The sequence below is a fragment of the Sciurus vulgaris genome, assembly GCF_902686455.1.
Source record: "Sciurus vulgaris genome assembly, chromosome: 17".
Taxonomy (NCBI): Eukaryota; Metazoa; Chordata; class Mammalia; order Rodentia; family Sciuridae; genus Sciurus; species Sciurus vulgaris.
In genome coordinates this window covers 48866906-48887506 of record NC_136478.1, presented here as the reverse complement: position 1 = coordinate 48887506, position 20601 = coordinate 48866906, and the positions used below count along the sequence as shown (strand labels likewise).

Sequence of the window (20601 nt, the reverse complement as noted above, 5' to 3'; positions counted from 1 at the left end):
AAGGTCAGAAGCAGTCTGGGAAAATCCTGGCCCTATCCCAACCAGAGAGATTCTACTAAAGCACTATGGAGTTTCAGTCTAATTACTTATGCCAAAACATGACATAAATCTAGGTATGAGATAAGATCATTTTAATTTGTCTTAAATGTTCTCTACAACTATACAAACCCAGGATCATCTCAAGGGTAATGGAATTTTCCAACTGGAAGTCCACAGTACCTGCCCACAGCTGTCCTATATATTTCCGTAACAGTAACTTTCATTTCCTCCATATCCAACAAAGTTTATTACACCTACTGACTGAGTTTCATCCAAAGCATTCAAGAGGGGCCATAAAGCTAAAGATAAGACTGAGGTCACAATAACCCTCACCAGACTGAATGACATTCAGTGACATGACTGATACACACAGCCTAAGCACTCTCTACTGGGGCAAAAAGAGAAATGTGTACAGTCTTGGCTCAACTGAACTATCAATTCTGATTAATCTCCAAGTCCTGACACTCTCTTCTTTTTTCTGCTTTCTGTCCACATCCTTGCAACCTTTTAACTCAGCATATGTCTTGGAGAAAGTGAGAACATGGTTCTGATACTCATTCCCACTCTAGGATGAAAACAACAAAAACACTGAACACTGAACAATATATATGTTTGGGCAATTTATGTATGTGTGTGTGTGTATGTGTGTGTGTGTGTTTACTTCAAAATAAAGAAAAACTGAACCTATATAAAATTAAACAGATTAGCTTTTACAAGTCTCCATGTTTCTTCCCTCAGAATCATCAAAGGCCAATTCATGCCTATATCAATCTTTATTCTCAAGCAATCAGTTAAAGTCTGTTATCATCCTCATTTAAGAGATTAGGAAACTGGTAACATGCTCAAATTCACTATTAAGAAATAATATAGGGTTGTTGAACCCAAAGCTTGGATTTCAGATGTTTAATTTATAAAATGGTGAAAGATGACCTAAATGTTGCCCGTATGGAAGTAGATGCCATTCCCTGTTATGTCTGTGTTTTGCTGATACTGAAGGAGAGTGAGGAGCTGGACAACGAACTGTGGGCTGAAATATATCTGTGTTTGGAGAGCACATTGGCCTTGAGATACTATTATATACTTTGAAGGAGTAACTGCTTCTTGCCAGTAGTCCTCCTGGAAACCACGTGGAAAGAAACAGGAAAATAAACAGTTCATTTTGGATGCTACAGTGATACTACAGAGAAAATCAAGAAATATTCATTGCCAAGAGGAGTAGGCCAGACCCTGAATGCAACTTTCTGTAGAAGGAATGATGTGAAAAAAGGGTACAAAAAGGAGGTACAGAGATATAAGGGTAATTCAAGTGGGTAAAACAGCTAGCTACATTTTTAATAGCTTTACTGAGATACAATTCAATACTAGATAACTAGCCCATTTAAGAGAACAATTCAATGGTTCTTATTGTATTTATATATATATGCAACCATTGCAGGTCCCTTTCAAGAATATCATCAACACAAAAAGAAAACCTATACCTTTTAGCTATTACTTCTCCTCTTACCCACCTACACTTAAATAATGAATGATCTAGTTTTTTTTTAATGTTTCTCTAAAACTTTATTTCGAAGTTATTCACCTCACCATCAATAAGGTATATGGTTAATGCTCTGTGCCAGTATTACCAGGCTTGCCCATTGCCGGCAATGGACTTTGAGAAAACCCATTTCTTGGCAATCAAACATTAAATTACTCTTTTTGAAATATACTGAACTCCCAATACTTGGAAAAGTATTACATGCACCATTTTCCCACCATTCTTTAAATATGAGCTTACATCATTAACCTACATCAGTGAATATTAAAATGAAGTCATTTTAACAAATTATGACTGTACAAATCAAAATACTACTAGTTAATAATAGACAAGAATATCTTACAAACACATTACATATTAGCTTGCAATCTGAAACATTACATTTCATATTTGTTTATTTTTGATAACTGAAACTTCACAGAACTTAGTGGCAAATAAAAGTTTTAAAAATTTAGTTCTGTACATTAGTTCCAATTATCTCTATTTTACAATCTATAAGGCTCATGTCATAGTTCAGCACCAAAAACGTCTATAAAACTTTCTAACCAATCTCTTATTCATCCCATGTGATATTTTTGTTTTTTAAAGGTGAATGTGTTAAGAAAAAAACTGTATAAATCCTACTTCCAGATCGTGAAGTGGAATACTCTTTTTGGCTAGTCAGACTATGTAAAAACTTGGGCTGTACCTTCTTATTTTCATTGAACAGATACAAAAACAAAAGACCCATACAAACACACACATATGGGGGGGGGGGAGAGGAACTCATACCACAAATTTGTCAGTCTACAAATTGAATTTATAACACTGAAGTATAAGTAGCCTAATAATGCTCTGCTCCATCCTTCCTTTCCAGTTTAAAAATTTAAAAAGGCATCAAAGAAATGTTTCATGTATTCTTTAAAATAAGGTGCAAAGAAGTATTGCAACAAGCTTCCTCATATACACCTCCAGTAACATCTCAATGTTGTTACCTATGTCCAGCATGAACTGACCAGGAGCACTCAGTTCCCAGAGCTGGAGTGACAGCTCCCAAAAGGACCATGCTTTTCATGCCAGAAGCCAGGTCAATGCCAGTGTCTCTCTGTTCAGAGGTCATCACAGTAACTTTGCTACTGTTGGTCTGGATAATATCCCAGAACTAGTGTTATTGTCCTAACTCTTTTCTGCCTCTCCAGGATTTATAAATCTTAGGAAAAAAATGTTTGTCTTGCCATTTTCAAAGAGTATTTGTGCATATAACATTTTAAGACCACATTTCCCAAGCTAGAAAAAAATTTCAAAAACCACAGGTACTTTCAATAATCTTGTTTGTTCAAAGTATAAAACTCTTACAAATTAAAAAAAAAAATTAAATTGGAGACTAGTACCTCTGCTTTCTTCTGAGAGAAGTGCAGGATTCATACTATATTTAAAAACTAAATTTCATGCACATAAATGGCCAGAGAGGTATAAAGTTTTACAGAGCCCTTAACATCACTCGAGTACATTTAGCATTGGCTAGACCATGACAGGAAGCGTGTTAGCAAATTGGGCAGAGAGACTTTTCCAATAGCACAACAGTTTGCTAGGCTCTGTGTCAGTCACAGAAAAATTTAAGCAATGTGTAATCCTTTAAAATTGTCCCCAGACATCCCCATCCTTTAACTGTTCCCCCATTCCCACCCCAACCCAAACACACTGTGAAGTCTTGCAGTTCACAGAGTATCTTAATGTTCCCCATTACTAATGACGGCTGCTTCGGATTCTGCTGACGGTGCAGGGAGTCTTGGCACTTTCTTCGCAGGGCTAGGAATATGCTCAGTTGCTGTGTTTGAATGCACAAGTCGTACTCCTTCACCCAAATTGTCATCATTTGGAGAGGGGCGCCGAGCATATATTCGTCTATGCTTTTCATCCACTCTAACTAGGTACCATGTTCCTTCAAAGAGTGAATCTATTGAACACTGGGGAATATAATTGGCCAAGTGATGAGTATCTTCTCTGAGCTTCATGTTTTCAGCAAAGACATCTGGGGCTACACAAGTTCTTGAATCAAGCCTTGATTTAAGATCACATAAACTTGCTGTTATTTTATCAAGAGCAGAACCTGGTGTGGCATCTTGTGTAACTTTAAGAGAGTACAGGGTGGCAGCCAAACCAGAACCATAAGAGAACACTCCTATCTTCCTCCCTGCCAATTGCTGAGGGGAATACTGTGCTAGAACAGAAGCCAGGGAACCATATACTGAGGATGTATACATATTTCCATTTTGATTTGATACAAGCAAAGATGCCTTTGTTTTCTGATTAAAGAATTCAGAACTAGCCTTCATAAATGCCTTTTCCACATCTCTGTCAAAGTAAGTATCTTCTAATTTAACATCCCCAAAGGCTTCCAGGCCACTGTAGATACTATTTTTATCTCTGTTATGGTCAGTAAGGAAGTCATTCAGCATCATTCGAGCTAGAGATTTCTGAACTAGTTTACAATACGGTGAGTGAAAGATCATGAAGCCAAAATCATTTAAGGTAAAATCTTTATCATTTCCCTCTTTCTGCCACTGGGCACGGATCTTTTTGCGGTAGACTGAATAGCAGCAGTCTAATGCACTGAGGTAGCATTGTATGGATAGTTTTCCATCTACTACAGGATATTCGGACAGCATATCAGGCTTGTAAAAGTCATAGGCATGTTGCATATGTGTCCCACGAAGCCCTCAGTCAAAAATTAAAGGAGCATTTGGCCCAATCAGCAAAGCCACAGCTCCAACTCCACCTGTAGGTCTGGCATTTCCTGTGGCGTATTTAGCAATATCTCCTGCAACTACCAGGGCATACCGTCCATCCCAGAATGGAAGGAAGAATATTTTGCCTATTTTCTCTTATTCTTAAATTCTACTAACTCCCACCTATAGTCTAACCACTTTCTCACCTTTCCTAGAATTATGTATTTGATTATGTAGTCTGGCTGTAGATCTGTGAGATCATTATTTATTGTTTATTCATGTTGGACTGGTGAGTGATAACTTTAATCTGTTCTTTTGTATGAGTTTTCTTTGTATACAGGAGAATATTTTCACACTTTTCAAAACTTTAAATATCTTTAGACAATGCTTCTAATTTTATTTTATTGGTTTTTTAAAAATGTTTATAGAATTTTTTTTTAGTTGTTGATGGACCTTTTTATTCATTTATTTGTATGCAGTGCTGAGAATCAAACTCAGTGCCTTACACCTCTGAGACAAGTGCTCTACCATGCCACAACCCCAGCCCTGTTTTTGTATTTTTTTTTTTTTCCCAATGTTAAAAATTTTCCTGGAGCAGGGTGCAGCAATGCGTGCCTGTAATCCCAGTGAGGATAATCCCTCCTGTAATCCCTCCTGAGGCAGGAGCATCAAGGGTTCAAAGCCAGCCTCAACAACAGCAAGGTGCTAAGCAACTCAGTGAGACCTTGTCTCTAAATCAAATACAAAACAGGGCTGGGGATGTGCTCAGTTGTCTGGTGCCCCTGAGTTCAATCCCTGGTACCAAAAAAAAATTTTTTTTTTTCCTGGAATAATTGTCACTAATACACTCTTCTGAAAGAGTAAATAAGACAACGATAGGGTTTTTTTGTTTTGTTTTGTTTTGTTTTGGTTTGGTTTGGTTTTTCTGCCCAAATTTAGAAGATAATTTCATTGTAATTTGTCCCCTTAAAATTGCCATCTCTTATTTGCCATTCAGAACCTAAACTGATTCAAGAGGACTCCTGCTACTGACCCTGAGTTCATCTAGTGTCTTCTCTATTGTTATTGAAGAATATAGCCAAGCTTCCTGCTCATTTTAGGGGGCAGTACTACCTAGATACCAAAATCAGTCAAAGCATACCTCATAAGAATAAGGGTGCAAAAATCTTTAATGAGGGACCAGTGAATCAATTCAGTAACACAAAATGAATTATACAACATGACACTGTCCAATATATCCCAGGAATGCAAGGTTGGCTTAACATCCAAAAATCAATTAATGTAATGCACCCTGTTAATATAATAAAAAACAGAAATCACACAATCTTCTCAATAGACAGAAAAAAAAAGACATTTAACAAAACCTAGTACCTTTTCATGATAAAGCATTCTACAAACCAGGAATAAAAGGGAATTTCCTGAATATGATACAGAGCATCTAGGTATACAGCTAACATCATAATGTTGAAAGCCTAGCTGTTTTCCCCCTAAAATCAGGGGCAAGACAAGGATATCCACTTTTGCTATTGCTGTTTAACATTATGGAGGTTCCAGCCAGAGCATTTGGATAAGAAAAAGAAATAAAGGTATCCAGGTTGGAATACACATAAAATCATCTCCATTTGCACGTGACATTATGTAGAAAATCCTAAATAAATCAAGACACAGCACAAGAAAAAATGGAACTGAGCTCCATTGAGGATATAGGATCAATCTGTAAAAATCTATTGCATCTTTGTATGATTGCAGTGAACAAACCTTAATTGAAATTCACCTAGTACTGTAATGAAGAAGAAAGTACTTTAGAATAAATTTAACAACAGACCTTAATTTACATTATGAAAATTACAAAATAGGTACACAATGACTTGTCCATGAAAACCTATAGCCACATTTTTTTATAATAGTCAAAGATTGGAAACAGCCCAAATGTCCATTACTGGAACAAAGGGTAAACAATATGGTCCATCTATATACAGAAATATTACTTGTAGAGAGTTTTAAATACTCAGACTTGATACAACTTGAATGAACCTTGAAAACATTATGATAAATGGGAGAAGTCAGTTTATGGGTCCATGTATTAATGATTCTATTTGTGTTAAAGTCCACAGTAGGGTTATCTATAAAGTCAAAAACTAGATCAGAGCGGCTATAAAGCTGGTGGCGGAGGGGAGGATGTTCCTGCCTCAGGAGGGATTACAGGAGGGATTATCCTCACTGGGATTACAGGCATGCATTGCTGCACCCTGCTCCAGGAAAATTTTTAACATTGGGAAAAAAAAATACAAAAACAGGGCTGGGTTTGTGGCATGGTAGAGCACTTGTCTCAGAGGTGTAAGGCACTGAGTTTGATTCTCAGCACTGCATACAAATAAATGAATAAAAAGGTCCATCAACAACTAAAAAAAAATTCTATAAACATTTTTAAAAAACCAATAAAATAAAATTAGAAGCATTGTCTAAAGATATTTAAAGTTTTGAAAAGTGTGAAAATATTCTCCTGTATACAAAGAAAACTCATACAAAAGAACAGATTAAAGTTATCACCCACCAGTCCAACATGAATAAACAATAAATAATGATCTCACAGATCTACAGCCAGACTACATAATCAAATACATAATTCCAGGAAAGGTGAGAAAGTGGTTAAGACTATAGGTGGGAGTTAGTAGAATTTAAGAATAAGAGAAAATAGGCAAAATATTCTTCCTTCCATTCTGCAAAGAATAAACTACAAGGAGTACAAAGGATGACAAATATCATAGTATAGTGTGAAAAAAACAATAGGTACTAGTGAATGGAACAAAATCTACCAGCGAAAGGGATAAAAATTATTAAGGAAAAAAGGAAAGCCAGAGCATATCCCATGTATAAATATGCAGACACACTAAAGATGAAAGAGAAATTAGGTTACCAAGCACACACCTGTAATCCCAGCAACTCTGGATGCTGAGGCAGGAAGATCATAATTTTGAGGCCAGTCTAGGAAACTTAGTGAAAAACTGACTTAAAAAAAAAGGTCTGTGGATGTAGCTCACTGGTAGAAGGTTCTTGGTTTCTATTACTAATAACACACACACACACACACACACACACACACACACACACACACACACACAGATGTTTTAAAAAAAAGAACAGAAAAGAAGTTAAGAGGCCAATATCTAAAATTGTTTGTAATCTGTAAGAATAATTTCCTGAAATGAACCAGAAATAAATATAAAGAAAATACACAACATTTTGCTGAAGGGGAAAATGCCTCATATTATCAGTAGCAAAATATTACCAAAAAGAATTACAAAATGAAACCCTTGGAGAATCTATATATAGATCCAATCACATCTACAAAAAAGGAAATTCAGTTGTAATTAGATTTATGCAATGCTAAATTCTGAATGCAGTATAAAACTTGTAGAAAATTAAATGAGGGAGTCAAAGACTTTATATCCAACCAAACTATCACTGAATCAGAAAGGATACAAACAGTGTGATGATAAAGAACTTAAGGAATATTCACATAAGCCTTTTCTGAAGAAACTACCAGAGGACATACTCCAGTCACAAAAGACACAACAGAAAAACTTTCAGCCAAAGAACAGCATTGATAATGAATACATTTAAATACAAATCTAAATTAATAGTGAAATGGAGATTATGGTAGGCAGCACCCAGAATTGCTCTCAAAGGTACACACTACTTGATCTTCGCAACATTGTACCTCCTGTACTGGGCTGACTAGTGGGCCAGTAAGAGTCTGTGGAAATAATGGAGTATGAGGGTGTTACAGAAGACATTGTCACTTCTACCTTATGTACTCTTACTGTCCTTTTGCTTCAGACAAAGTCAGATGAGAGTCATGAGTATACTCATGCTGGCCCCAGAGAGAGGTCTCCATGGTAAGGAACTAAGTTATTTTGTCAAAAGCTATGTGACAACGACATCTTAGAAGGTAGACTATCTTACGCAGTTATTCCTTCAAGTGACTATATACCTGGGCAAGAGCTCGACAAAAACTTCATTTTTTAAAATATTTTTTAGTTGTCAATGGATTTTTATTTTATTTATTTATATGTGGTAGTACGAATTGAACCCAGTTCCTCACACATGCCAGGCAAGCACTCTACCACTGAGCTATAACCCCAGCCCCAACAACCTCTTGAGAACCTAAAGAAGAACTTTCTAGCTAAGCTGCTCCTGAATTCACGATGCACAAAAATAGCATTAGACAACATATATTTGTTGCTGTTTTAGGGTCCTATGTATTATAGAAATAGATAACTAATAAAAGGATAAAGGTTACAGAATGGAAGATATACAAGCTCACTGATGTCTCATTTGCAGGAACTGGGAAACAAAGGATGTCATTTTGTGCACATGTGTTTGGGTGTGAGGATTGAACCCAGGGCACCATGCATGCAAAGTACACACTATAACACTTTGCTGTACTACCAGCCCAAAGATGTCATTAATGCTGAAAAAAGTCATTAGACAGAAAGTTAGAAATATATATGAATGTAAAAAAAAATCAGAATAAAAATGGCAAGCACATTTCAGTGTACATGTAATGACTAGGAAATTACAAATTAGATTTAAAATGACAGCAGATATAACAGCACCAAAAAAATTCAAATACTTCTAAACATATCTAAATATTTACAAGGTCTCTATGATGAATACTACAAATAATATTGTGAAAAGTTAATGAAGACATAAATAAATGAAGGAATTTATCACATTAATTGATGAGAGTCTGATTATTTTCAAGATGTGAGTTTCCTCTGAATATAGTGGAAGAGGAAAGTAAAAGTGAAAGGACAGAAGAAGATATGTCCTGCAAATCATAATAAAAATAATGCTCAGGTGGCTAGATCAATACCACACAAGACAGGGCTGGGATACAGTTCGTGGTAGAGTACTTGCCTAGCATGTGTAAGGCCCTGAGTTTGATAACCAGGAATAGCACAAAACACAAAACGAACAAAGAAACAAAAAGACAACAGGATTGATTGATTTCTTTTCTTTTTGTACCAGGGACTGAACCCAGAGATGCTTTACACTGAGCCATATCTCTAGTCCTTTTTATTTTTATTTTGAGACAGAGTCTCCCTAAGTTGCTTAGTTGCTGAGGCTGGCTTTGAACTTGGATCCTCCTGCCTCAGCCTCCCAAGTCACAGGAATTACAGGCATGTGACATTGTACCCAGTAGGGAAAAATAATTAATGGGATTTTAAAAAAGCATTTCTGTTCATGAGACAAGGGTCAGTGAAAATGCAAACCATTGACTAGAGGTATCTGCATACACACGGCTGACAAAGGACTCACATTCAGATCACATAAAGAACTCCTAAGAACCAACAATAAAAAGACAGATGAGATTAAAAAAAAAAAAAAGCTAAAAATGTAGCATTCCTTTTCCAAAGGAAGATGTCCAAATGGTCAATAGACATCAAAACAAAGACATTCAACTTCATGAGTCATCAGGTAAACCACACTGCCTTACCACTACATACAAACCACCACCATATTTTACAGTCTGCCAATACCATGTATTAAGAAGAAGGTGGAGCAACTGGAACTTGGATAAACTGTTGATGAGTCTCATAACTGGCTCAGCCATTATGGAAAACTCACAGTTTCTGCTTATGTAGACTCACATTCTCTATGACTCACCAACTGCTCTCCAAGGAATATACCCAACTGAACTGCAGCCATACAAACACAAAGCAACAAGTACAAGAAGGCTCATAGTATCACTACTCATGAGAGCCCAGGGAAGGAAACAATTCAAATGCCTGTCAAGAGTAAAATGGGGGTGGGGCTGTAGCTCAGTGGTAGAGCACTTACCTAGCATGAATAAGGCACTGGGTTTGATCCTTAGCACCACAGAAAAATAAATAAAATAAAAGACCATCTACAACTAAAAAATATTTTAAATAAAGTATAAAGTATACACATACAAGTGGTATGTTCATTCACTGAAATACTATTTAGCTATGAGGATAAACTGAAATGTTTCTACAAACAATAACATGGATGGCTCTCACAGACAAAGTTGAACAAAAGAACCAACACAAAAGGGTACACACACTGCATGATTTCATGTACACATTGATTGAAAAAGAAACAAAACTGATATATAGTGGTTATTTTGGGAGAGCTATTGGTTGTAAAACGTCCAAGGTGATTTCTAGGTTGCAGATAATGTTTTTATTACTGGATCTGGGTACTTATATAGCTGTTCCCTTTGTGGCCCTTCACTTAAGCCACACAGCCGCGACTGTATTGGTTGTTTGATTGCACTGTCATGTACTGACTGGTTTGTACACATAAACTCTAATAAAATTTATTTGGGGAGAAATACATATAATGGAAACAACAATATAAGTAGGAGTTATGATCTTGAAGATGCTAAATCTGTAGCCTCCAATTCACAATAAATATATAATAAACATGAATGTCTATACATCAACTAACAAAGCTACATATTTCAGACTGGAGATGTAGCTTAGTGGTAGATTGTTTTCCCAGCATGCAGAGCATCCTGAGCTAGATACTCAGCACTACAAAAACAAGTAAGCAAGCAAGCAAGCAAAACAGACAAACGAATAAACCTTGTAACTTTCCTTAACCATAAGTTCCAGGTTATAAAAGAAAGTAAGTTTCATCGATCATACAGGATTTTAATACACATCTCAATCCAAGACAAACAAGTGCAAAACAAGTAACCATGGGCTAAGCATCTATTAGGTCACAACAAGAAAGACCATGAAATGCCAAATGTAAAAAACCACAACACAACAAAATTTTATACTGCCTAGAGTTACTTGGAAGATGGTGGATTAGAAGAAGGGCTCTGAATTTCAACAGTGGACAGTAAAATTATAGAGACTCAGAAATTCAGGATCTTTGAACATAGAAAAAAATGTGTTAGAGATGTGCCAGCTTTGGCAGTCAGCAAGGCCTGTTCCCTGCAGAAGGGAGGGGTAACACAGGCATAAAAAGAAAATATCTGGCACGCGAGACCTATGGCACAGACAGGAATAGCCAGGGAGGCTGATCTTAACTGACTGGAGACAGTGTGCCAACTGATCGGAAAGTGCTCTGAATCTCCCGGCTAGCAAGCAGCACTGAGGCGGGAGCCATTCTGAAGAGCCCTCATGGCAACTCTGGGCGGCAAGACTGCAGTTCATAATAATGTTGCGGCCTATCCCACAAATGTCTGTCATGAGGTCTCAGTGTGTGCCCAGTGTGACTGAAAAACCAGAGGATTGTGCCCAGGGGGATCCAGACTGGGGATTACTGAGGGGAGAGAGGCTTGTGTTCCTTCGTTGATGGCCACTCGTTCAGAGTAGGGTAAAGTCAGAAACTTTACCCTTTACTTTAGGCCAGGTTTACCCTCCTGGTCTGTCCTGGGAAGTCAACATCCATGACAGTGGATTAGGGCTTAGATTCCCCACCATGCAACTGAAATTTTCAGAAGGTCCCTGAGACCCAGACATCCAGCAGAGATTGGCAACTTCCCAGTAACAGGGAATGGGATCAAATCTCTGGAGTAAATGCCACCCTACAAAGTTCCAAAGCATGGTCAGAACTAAATCCCAGCAGCTGGAATTTTTCACTTAGAACTCTGCATTAGCCTTGCTCTGGGAGCACATCAACCTAGTCTGTCCAGATAAACTCCAGTTGTCAGTACTCCCTGCTCTGCCCTACTTTATACTGTGAGACAAGAGCCGAGAGCTCCTACAAGCAGCTTTGGTCCAGGCCACATCAGCTGGCATTTGGGTGAGAAACATAGAGAGGTCAGATTTAACCACACTGTACCCCTTGAAATAGGGGTACAGACCCCAAAAAGAAACAGCAAGAAGGGCACAAAGGCAGTGAACATCTATCCTTGTCAATAGTTTGGACCGTGGCAGAAACAAGTTCTTCGTTTTTCATTAAAAGAATCATATTCTGGGGGCTGGGGTTGTGACTCAGTGATACAGCATGTGCCTAGCATGTGTGAGGCATTGAGTTCAATTCTCAGCACTGCATATAAATAAATGAATAAAATAAAGGTCCATCAACAACTTAAAAAATTGAACAAAACAAAACAGAAAGAATTATATTCTGGGTTGGGGTTGTAGCTCAGTGGTAGAGTCCTTGCCTAGTATGTATGAAGCACTGGGTTTGATCCACAATCAAGGTATTGTGTCCATCTACGAATAAGAAAAAAAATTATAGTCCTATTTTTTCTTTTCTATTCTCTGTATGTAATGCTGCATTAATTGGTTTTCATATTATTTTTATTTTTATCATTTTTCTTTCTTGTGTTTGTTAGTTAGCTTTGTTTTGACTTTGGAGTGATAGTTTTTTTAAAAAAAATGTTTTAGTTCTAGATAGACACAATACCTTTATTTTATTTATTTATTTTGGTGTGGTGCTGAGGATCAGACCCAGTACCTTACACATGCTGGGCAAGTGCTCTACCACTGAGCTACAACCTCAGCCCCCTGATAGTTTTTTTAGTGGGTTTGGGTTTGTTTTGATTTTTTTTTTAAGGGTTCTTACCCCTTTTTGAGGGCAGGGGTACCAGGGATTGAACTGAGGGGCACTCAACCACTGAGCTATATCCCCAGACATATATTGTATTTTATTCAGAGACAGGGTCTCACTGAGTTGCTTAGCATCCTCACTTAAAAAAAAATTTTTTTTAGTTATAGATAGATACAATGCCTTTATTTTATTCACTTATTTTTATGTGGTGCTGAGGATCGAACTCAGTGCCTCACACATGCTAGGCAAACCCTCTACCACTGAGCCACCACCCTAGCCCCAGCAGCCTCACTTTTGCTGAAGCTGGCTTTGAACTTGAGATGTTCCTACCTCAGCCTCCTGAGCTACTGGGGTTACAGGCATGTGCCTCACCCAGCTTACCTGTTTTTGTTTCTCTTGTTCTTTCTTTTCTTCCCTCTCTAATAGTCAAATTGTATTGAGAGCGGTGACGGAATGGAAGAGCAATGACTGAGGTTGGAGGTCTCTGATGACCCCATGGCAGTGGTGTAACTGGTGCCTAGGAATGTTTCTGTGCAAGGGTACGGGATGCCTAGTTGCTATGGTAACGCCTGCCAGAGGAAGTTCTGTGCAAGGAGTCTTACCAGCTTCAACCTTGATCTCAGGCACACAGCTCCCAGGGACAGAGGAGTTCTCATGCTAGACAACCACAATGGTTCACCAGCTCCGCTACTCCTAAGCCTGCTGGCTGAACAGTAACTTTAAACAATGGGCCTCCCTGAGCTCTATACAAAGTTCCTAACAGTGCACACTGCAGCTGTGGAAAAGCTGCAAAGATGTGTCTAGTTCTGTAACTTTTCTGAGGACAAAGAATAATGCTTGCAAGACTTTAACCTGATAATGAGACATATGTAAAGATTGCTGGAGTAACTCTTTAGTAGATCAGCTTCTCCATTTGAGAGCAGCACTTCACCTGATCCCAGCTTTATCTTCAAAATCTGTGTGTATATCTTTATTTTTAAATCCCCCATCGCCCCTCACTGGAACTGCTAGTTTGGCCTCACTGGTGCAGCAGTTCCCTCTTCTTCTGTTTTATTACTTTAGTTATTTTTCACTTCTTCTTTATAGCTATCACTGCTCTCTCTCTCTGACTTCCCCTCTGTTCACTTTTTAAGTATTTCAAGCTTTCTCTTGTCTTCCTATTTCATTTTCTTTTCACTTAAGGAACCATAATGTTACTATCTTTTAGAAATATTTAGAATATGTAATTCTTGCCTCCCACCACTCAGGTCGTTAACACTGGAAGGCATAGTTGACACCTGCTACTTAATGCTAGATTTAGTTCATGGCTGCCTACTATTGTTGCTAATCCTAAATGCTGGCCTCCACCATAACCTTTTGTTTGGCACTTAGTTTTAGAGATATCATAGTAGACACCCAACATTTATTTTAAGGCTGGATACTGGTCACTCTATTATTGCTATTGCTTGCTTCCCTTTTTGCTAAGAGGGGCTAGAAGTGATTGGGACAAGACCCTGGGGCTGAGCTACACCCATGTCTCAGCTAAGTGACAATGAACCTCACTCCATGTATGAACTAGCCTCACTTAAGCTCCAATAATTTCACACATAGTGAAAACCCCACATCAATGACCAAGCCCCCAAGTAAGAAAAGTTAGAGGGGACCTCAGGTCCCACTCCTAGACAACTACTCATACAACAAAATGGAATTCCCAAGATGATAGCCCAGAAGAACCCACAGTATTGCAGCACCTCTCCACGAGTGAATTAAATCAGCAGTTCTAAAACAGCAAAGTGAACAGCACTGGAGGTTGAAATCAACACTCACATTATGCTGAGCCTAGGTGTTGAAGTTAAAAGACACCAAAAGACAAGACTTATTACCAAAAAAGACAAATGTACATCAAAGGACACACACTTACAAGAGGAAGAGGAATTCATATCTACAGATGCATAAGTCCAAGATCTCTGAAAACATGAGAAAACAGACAAACAAGTGCCCCCCCAATTTTAAAATCCTCTGACAAAGGAACCCTCAGATATGAAGTGGATGAAATTCCAGAGAGACTATAAAAATTGATTTATTAAAATGTTCAATGAGCTAAAAGAAGATCTAAGGAATGAATTAATTGAGCAAATGAGATGAAAGAACTTTTTCCTTTTTTCCATATTTTTACTGGTGTATTATGATTGTACATAATGGGATTCATTGTTATATATTCATATGTGCACGTGATATAACAATATGATTTGGCCAATATCATCTCCCAGTATTTCTCCTTTCTCTTCCTGTGTCCCTTCTCCTGGTCCTTTTCCTCTACCTACTAATCTCCCTTTGATGTGAAACACCAATTTGGTAAAGAAATAGAGAGAGTGAAAATAAACCAATCAGAATTCCTGGAAATAAAAGACACAGTGAATCAAATAAAAAAAATTCACTTGAACATATCACCAACAAGTTGAATTATGTAGAAAAGAGAACTTCAGACATTGGAAACAGTATATGAACTGGAACAGGTGTTATGCAATAAAGGAAAAAAGTTAAAGATCACAATCAGAGTACACAAGAACACTGAAACAATATAAAGAGATAATACTTCTGTGTAATTGGGATAGCAGAGAGGATGAAGATACCAGTTAATGGCACTAAGAATCTTCTCAGTGAGGGCTGAGGATATGGCTCAGCGGTTAACCACCACTGGGGTCAATCCCCAGTACCAAAAAAGAGAGAGAGAGAGAGAGAGAGAGAGAGAGAGAGAATCTTCTCAGTGAAATAACACAATTTTTTAAAAAAACTATAGAAATGAAATGGACAACCATGTACAACCTTGGATAGACAAGATCAAAAAAGAATTTCTCCAAGACACATCACAATTAAAATGCCTAACTTAGAGAATAAGAAAAAAGACAATTAAAAGCTGTAAGAGAAAAACAGCAGTTCACATTTACAGATAAACCAATAAGGCTCACTTTTGACTTCTCAACTCAAAAGAAACAGAAAAGAACCAAAGTAATGCCACTTTGTTCTGACCTGACTCCATTGTATGCTTGCTTATAATGTTTTCTTTTCAGCCTCCTGAAGCTGCATCTATGTTGACAGTACAGTAGGACCTTCCTGAGTCCCTATGGCCCTGATGTATAACAAAATAACTCTGAAATGTATAATCAAAACAATTCTCTCATGTAATCAAAACATCTTTCTCAACAGGGTCTTTCTGACCTACATGTGCCTCAGTTGTTTTTGTGGGCTTTGCTTTACTTCCAAAATTCAGGTGCTGGGAGTTCTTTGAGGCATTAGCTGCTCCCAGATGCTTGTCATGTTCATTAAAAGTCATTTTCTTCCCTTTCAATTTGGCTTACCACACGTGGTGGTTTGTAATATTCACACATTCCGTAACACAGACTGTAAAATGAAAGATGGTGTGGAATGAGATATTCCAAGTTCTGAAAGAAAACAATTGTCAGCCAAGATGACTACATCCAGCAAAGCCATGTTTCAAAAGTGAAGAATAAATAAAAACTTTTCATGATAAGGATAAACTAAAAGAATCCATGACCACTAAACTAGCACTACAAAAAAATAGTCAATGGTATACTACCCAGAGGAGAACTCAGAAAACCATAGAGCTCGGAAATGAATGTTCCCTAGAAGAGCAATTAAATAAATGAAATTAAGATCAAATTAAACATAGAAAACAAAATAAAATGATATAAAATATCAAATATTTATCCATAATAACACTGAATGAGACAGGCACAGTGGCACATGCCTATAATCCCAGAGATTTGGGAAGCTGAGGCAGGAGGATTACAAGTTCAAGACCGGCCTCAATAACTTATCTCAAAATAAAAAATAAAAAGGGCTAGGGACATGGTTCCACGATAAAGCACCTTTGGGTTCCTCCCTAGTACCAAAATAACAATAACAACACTGAATGTAAATGCCTCAACTCTCCAATTAAAAGACATAGATTAATGGAATTAATTAAAAAAACAAAAAACTAGATCCAACTATCTGCTGTTTAGACTCACCTCATAGGCAAAAACATCCACAGGCTGAAAGTAAAAGAATGAAAAAAGAAAAAGCATGGGAATAGTTAGAAAACAAGCAGGAATACCTATTATTCTGAAAAAAAAAAAAAAAAAAGATATTTAAGCAAAAATTAATCAAAAGAGATAAAGGAGGTCACTTAAATACGGATAAAGAGAACAATCCAACAGGAAGGTATAATGGCAGTAAATATTTATGCCCCAATGCTGGTGCACCAGATTACATACGACACTTATTTACATTAAGTTCTGGGTAGATCCTGATACAATAACACTAAGTGATTTCAACACACCCTTCTCACCAACAGACAGGTTATCCAGACATAAAATTAATAAAGATAATTTTGACCTAAATAATACTATAAATCAAATGGACATAACAGACCTCTATAAAATTTCATCCAAAAAAACAGTTGAATTCATGTTCTTCTAAGCAGCTCATGGAACCTTTTCCAATATAGACCATATTCTAGGTCACAATATAAGTCTTAGCAAATACAATAAATGAATTCATATAATGCTAAGCATTTCATCACATCATAATGGAATGAATTAGAAATCCACAGCAAGAAAAATTGTAGAAACCACATAAACATAGAGATTGAATAATGCAATTTTAAATCAGAAATGGACCACAGAAAAAATAGGGAGGGAAATTTAAAAATTCTTAGAGCCAAATGAGAATAGTGATGCAGCATACCAAAACCCCTGGGATACTATTAAGACAGTGTTAAGAGGAAAGATTCCAGCAGTAAGTGCCTATATTAAAAAGTAAGATTCCCAAATAATCAATCTAAAGCTACATCTCAAGGCCCTGAAAAGCAGGAGCAAACTAATTCCCAAACCAGTAGAAGACAAAAAAAAAATTAAGATTAGAGTTAAAATTAATGAAATTGAGGAAGAAAAACCAAAGGATAAATGCAATAAAGAGTCAGTTCTTTGAAAAAATAAAGATTAACAAACCCTTAGCCAAACTAACTGAAAGAGAGAAGACCCACATCAACAAAATTAGAGATGAAAGAGGAAATATTATCACAGATATTGCTGAAATCCAGGAGATGATAATGAACTATTTTGAAAACTTATATTTTAATAAATTGGCAAATCTAGATATTGACAAATTTATAGAAACTTATGACATAACCAAACTGAACCAAAAGGATATGGAAAATCTAAACAGATCAATATCAATCTATAAGATTCTAGCAGTAATAAAAAGTCTTCCAATGAAATAAAGTCTAGGACCAAATGGATTCTCACCTGAGTTCTACCAGACCTTTCAAGGAGAAATGATGCCAATCCTCTTGAAATTATTCCATGAAAAAGAAAGGCAGAGAACAGTCCCAAACTCATTCTATGACACCCTAATACCAAAACTAGATAAAGAAACACTAAAGAAAAAAAACTCAGACCAATATCCCTGAAGAACACAGATCAAAAATCCTTAATAAAACATCAGCAGGCAAGAAAATTACACACCATGATCAAGTTGGGTTCATTCCAGGGATACAAGGTTTAATATATGTAAATCAATACATGTAATTCATCACATAAATAGAATCAAGAATAAAGATTATATGATTATTTCAATAAAAGAAGAAAAAGACTGAAAAAATCGAGCACCCATTCATATTAAAAACACTGAAAAAATGAGCTAGAGAAGGAATAGAGATAAATCCACATAAACAGTCATATGATCCTTGATAAAGGTGACAAAAGCATGGGGCTAGGATGTGGCTCAGTGGTAGCATGCTTGCCTAGCATATGTGAGGCACTGAGTTCAATTCTCAGCACCACATAAAAATCAATAAGTAAAAAATAAAGGTATTGTGTCCAACTAAAAAAAAAATTATAAAAAGTTGCCAAAAGCATATGTTTCAGAAAAGATAGCATGTTTCACAAATGGTACTAGAAAAAATGAAGAGCCACACATAGAAGCATGAAAAATCAACCCAAAAAGGATCAAAGACCTATGACAGTAAAATTGTTAGAAGAAAATATAGAACAACATTCTAACACACTGGCATGGGCACTGACTTCCTTAGAACCCTAAAGCTCAAGAAGTGAAACCAAAAATCAGTAAGTAGATAGTATTACATTAAAAAGCTTCTGCAAAATGAAGGGAACAATTAAGAATGTGAAGAGAGCCTACATAATGGAGAAAATCATTGCCAGGTAGTCTTCTGAAGGGGATTAATAATAATCAGAATACATAAAGAACTAAAAAAAAATTAACACTAAGAACGTTAATAACTCACTCAATAAATGGGTGAAAGAGCTAAAGAGACATTATTCAAAAGAAATACAAATGGTCAAGAGGTATAAGAAAAAATGTTCAACATCCTTAGCAATCAGGGAGATGTAAATGAAAATTATACTGAGATTTTATTTCACCCCAGTTTGAATGGTAGTTATCAAGAATACAGAAAACAATAATTACAGGCAAGGATGTAAGGGAGAAGGTAAACTTATACATTGGTGGTGGGACTACAAATCAGTACAAGCAATCTGGAAAGCAGTATGGAGAGTCCTTAAAAGACTAGAAATAGAACCACCATATGACCCTAGTATCCCATTCCTTGATATTCACCTAAAAGATCTAAAATCAGCAAACTATAGAGGTACCTACCTACAAAGCAAAGTTTACTGCACACAATCCACAAGAGACAAGTTATGGAACCAGCCTAGGTGCCCATCAATAGATAGATGGGTAAAGAAAATGTGGCATATATAAACAATGGCATTCTATTTAGCCATAAAGAAGAATGAAATCATGTCGTTTGTTAGTAAATGGATGGGACTGAAAAATATGCTAAGTGACATATGCCAGACTTAGTAAGGGTTGAATGTTTTTTCTCATATGTGGAAGCTAAAGGGAAAAAAAAAAGAATAAAAAAGGGGACTCTCCTCAAAAGAGAAGGGAGAGCAGTACAGAAGAAGTAGGAGAAAAAGTGAGGGAGAAAGAAAGGCAAAGAGGAAGAACTGGGGAATAATATTGACCAAATTATGCTACATGTATGCATGAATGTATCACAGTGCATTCTAATTTTATAAGTAACAATAATTCACCAACTAAAAAACAATATATAGAAAGAAGACCAGTAGAGTATAGGAGGGGATTAGGGGTGAGGAAGGAGGGGAAAGAAGAGGATAGTACTGGGATTGAAATGGAAAAAATTATGTTACATGCATTTAGGGATATGTCAAAATGAATCCCACTATTAGATAATTCAATATATTAAAAACAAAAATTTTAAAAATTATCCTAAAAAAAAAAAAAAAAGATGGGCTGGGGAGATAGCTCAACTGGTAGAGTGCTTGCCTCGCAAGCACAAGGCCCTGAGTTCGATCCCCAGTACCACAAAAAAAAAAAAAAAAGATGTTGCTCATGTCCCTTTCCTGGAGTCTTCAAGATTATCAACAGAGATTGAGCTTACTTTATGTCACAGGGATCAAGACTCCCTGGCACGGAGGCTAAGACACTACATCAATTTATTAGTTGTAACTGCTACTATAACAAATTTCTACAAATGTGGTGCCTTAAAAATAAGACAAATGTAATACATTATAATAAAAAATGCTGAGATGGTCTTTCTAGGATGAAATCAAGGTTTAGTCGGGAGGGATGTGTTCCTTTCTGGAGGCTCTACAAGAGAATTTATTTCCTTGTAATGAACTTTAAAGCTAGGGGCCAAACATTCCTTCATTCATGGACCCCTTCCTCCTCTGGCCGGCAAAATTAAGTCTCCAG

The 20601-nt window shown here is 36.8% G+C and overlaps 1 protein-coding gene across 1 annotated transcript; it reads right to left on the bottom strand.

The window, feature by feature from the left end:
* Window positions 1–1590: 1590 nt before the first annotated feature.
* Window positions 1591–4401, bottom strand: LOC306649178 (hydroxymethylglutaryl-CoA synthase, cytoplasmic-like). Its single transcript, XM_079119968.1, has one exon. The coding sequence runs from the start codon at window positions 4255–4257 to the stop codon at window positions 3286–3288; it is 972 nt and encodes a 323-aa protein (XP_078976094.1). The 5' UTR covers window positions 4258–4401; the 3' UTR covers window positions 1591–3285.
* Window positions 4402–20601: the final 16200 nt, after the last annotated feature.

Coding starts and splice junctions, on each gene's coding strand:
- LOC306649178 (XM_079119968.1), bottom strand. CDS start 4,257: ATGCAACATGCCTATGACTTTTACAAGCCTGATATGCTGTCCGAATAT.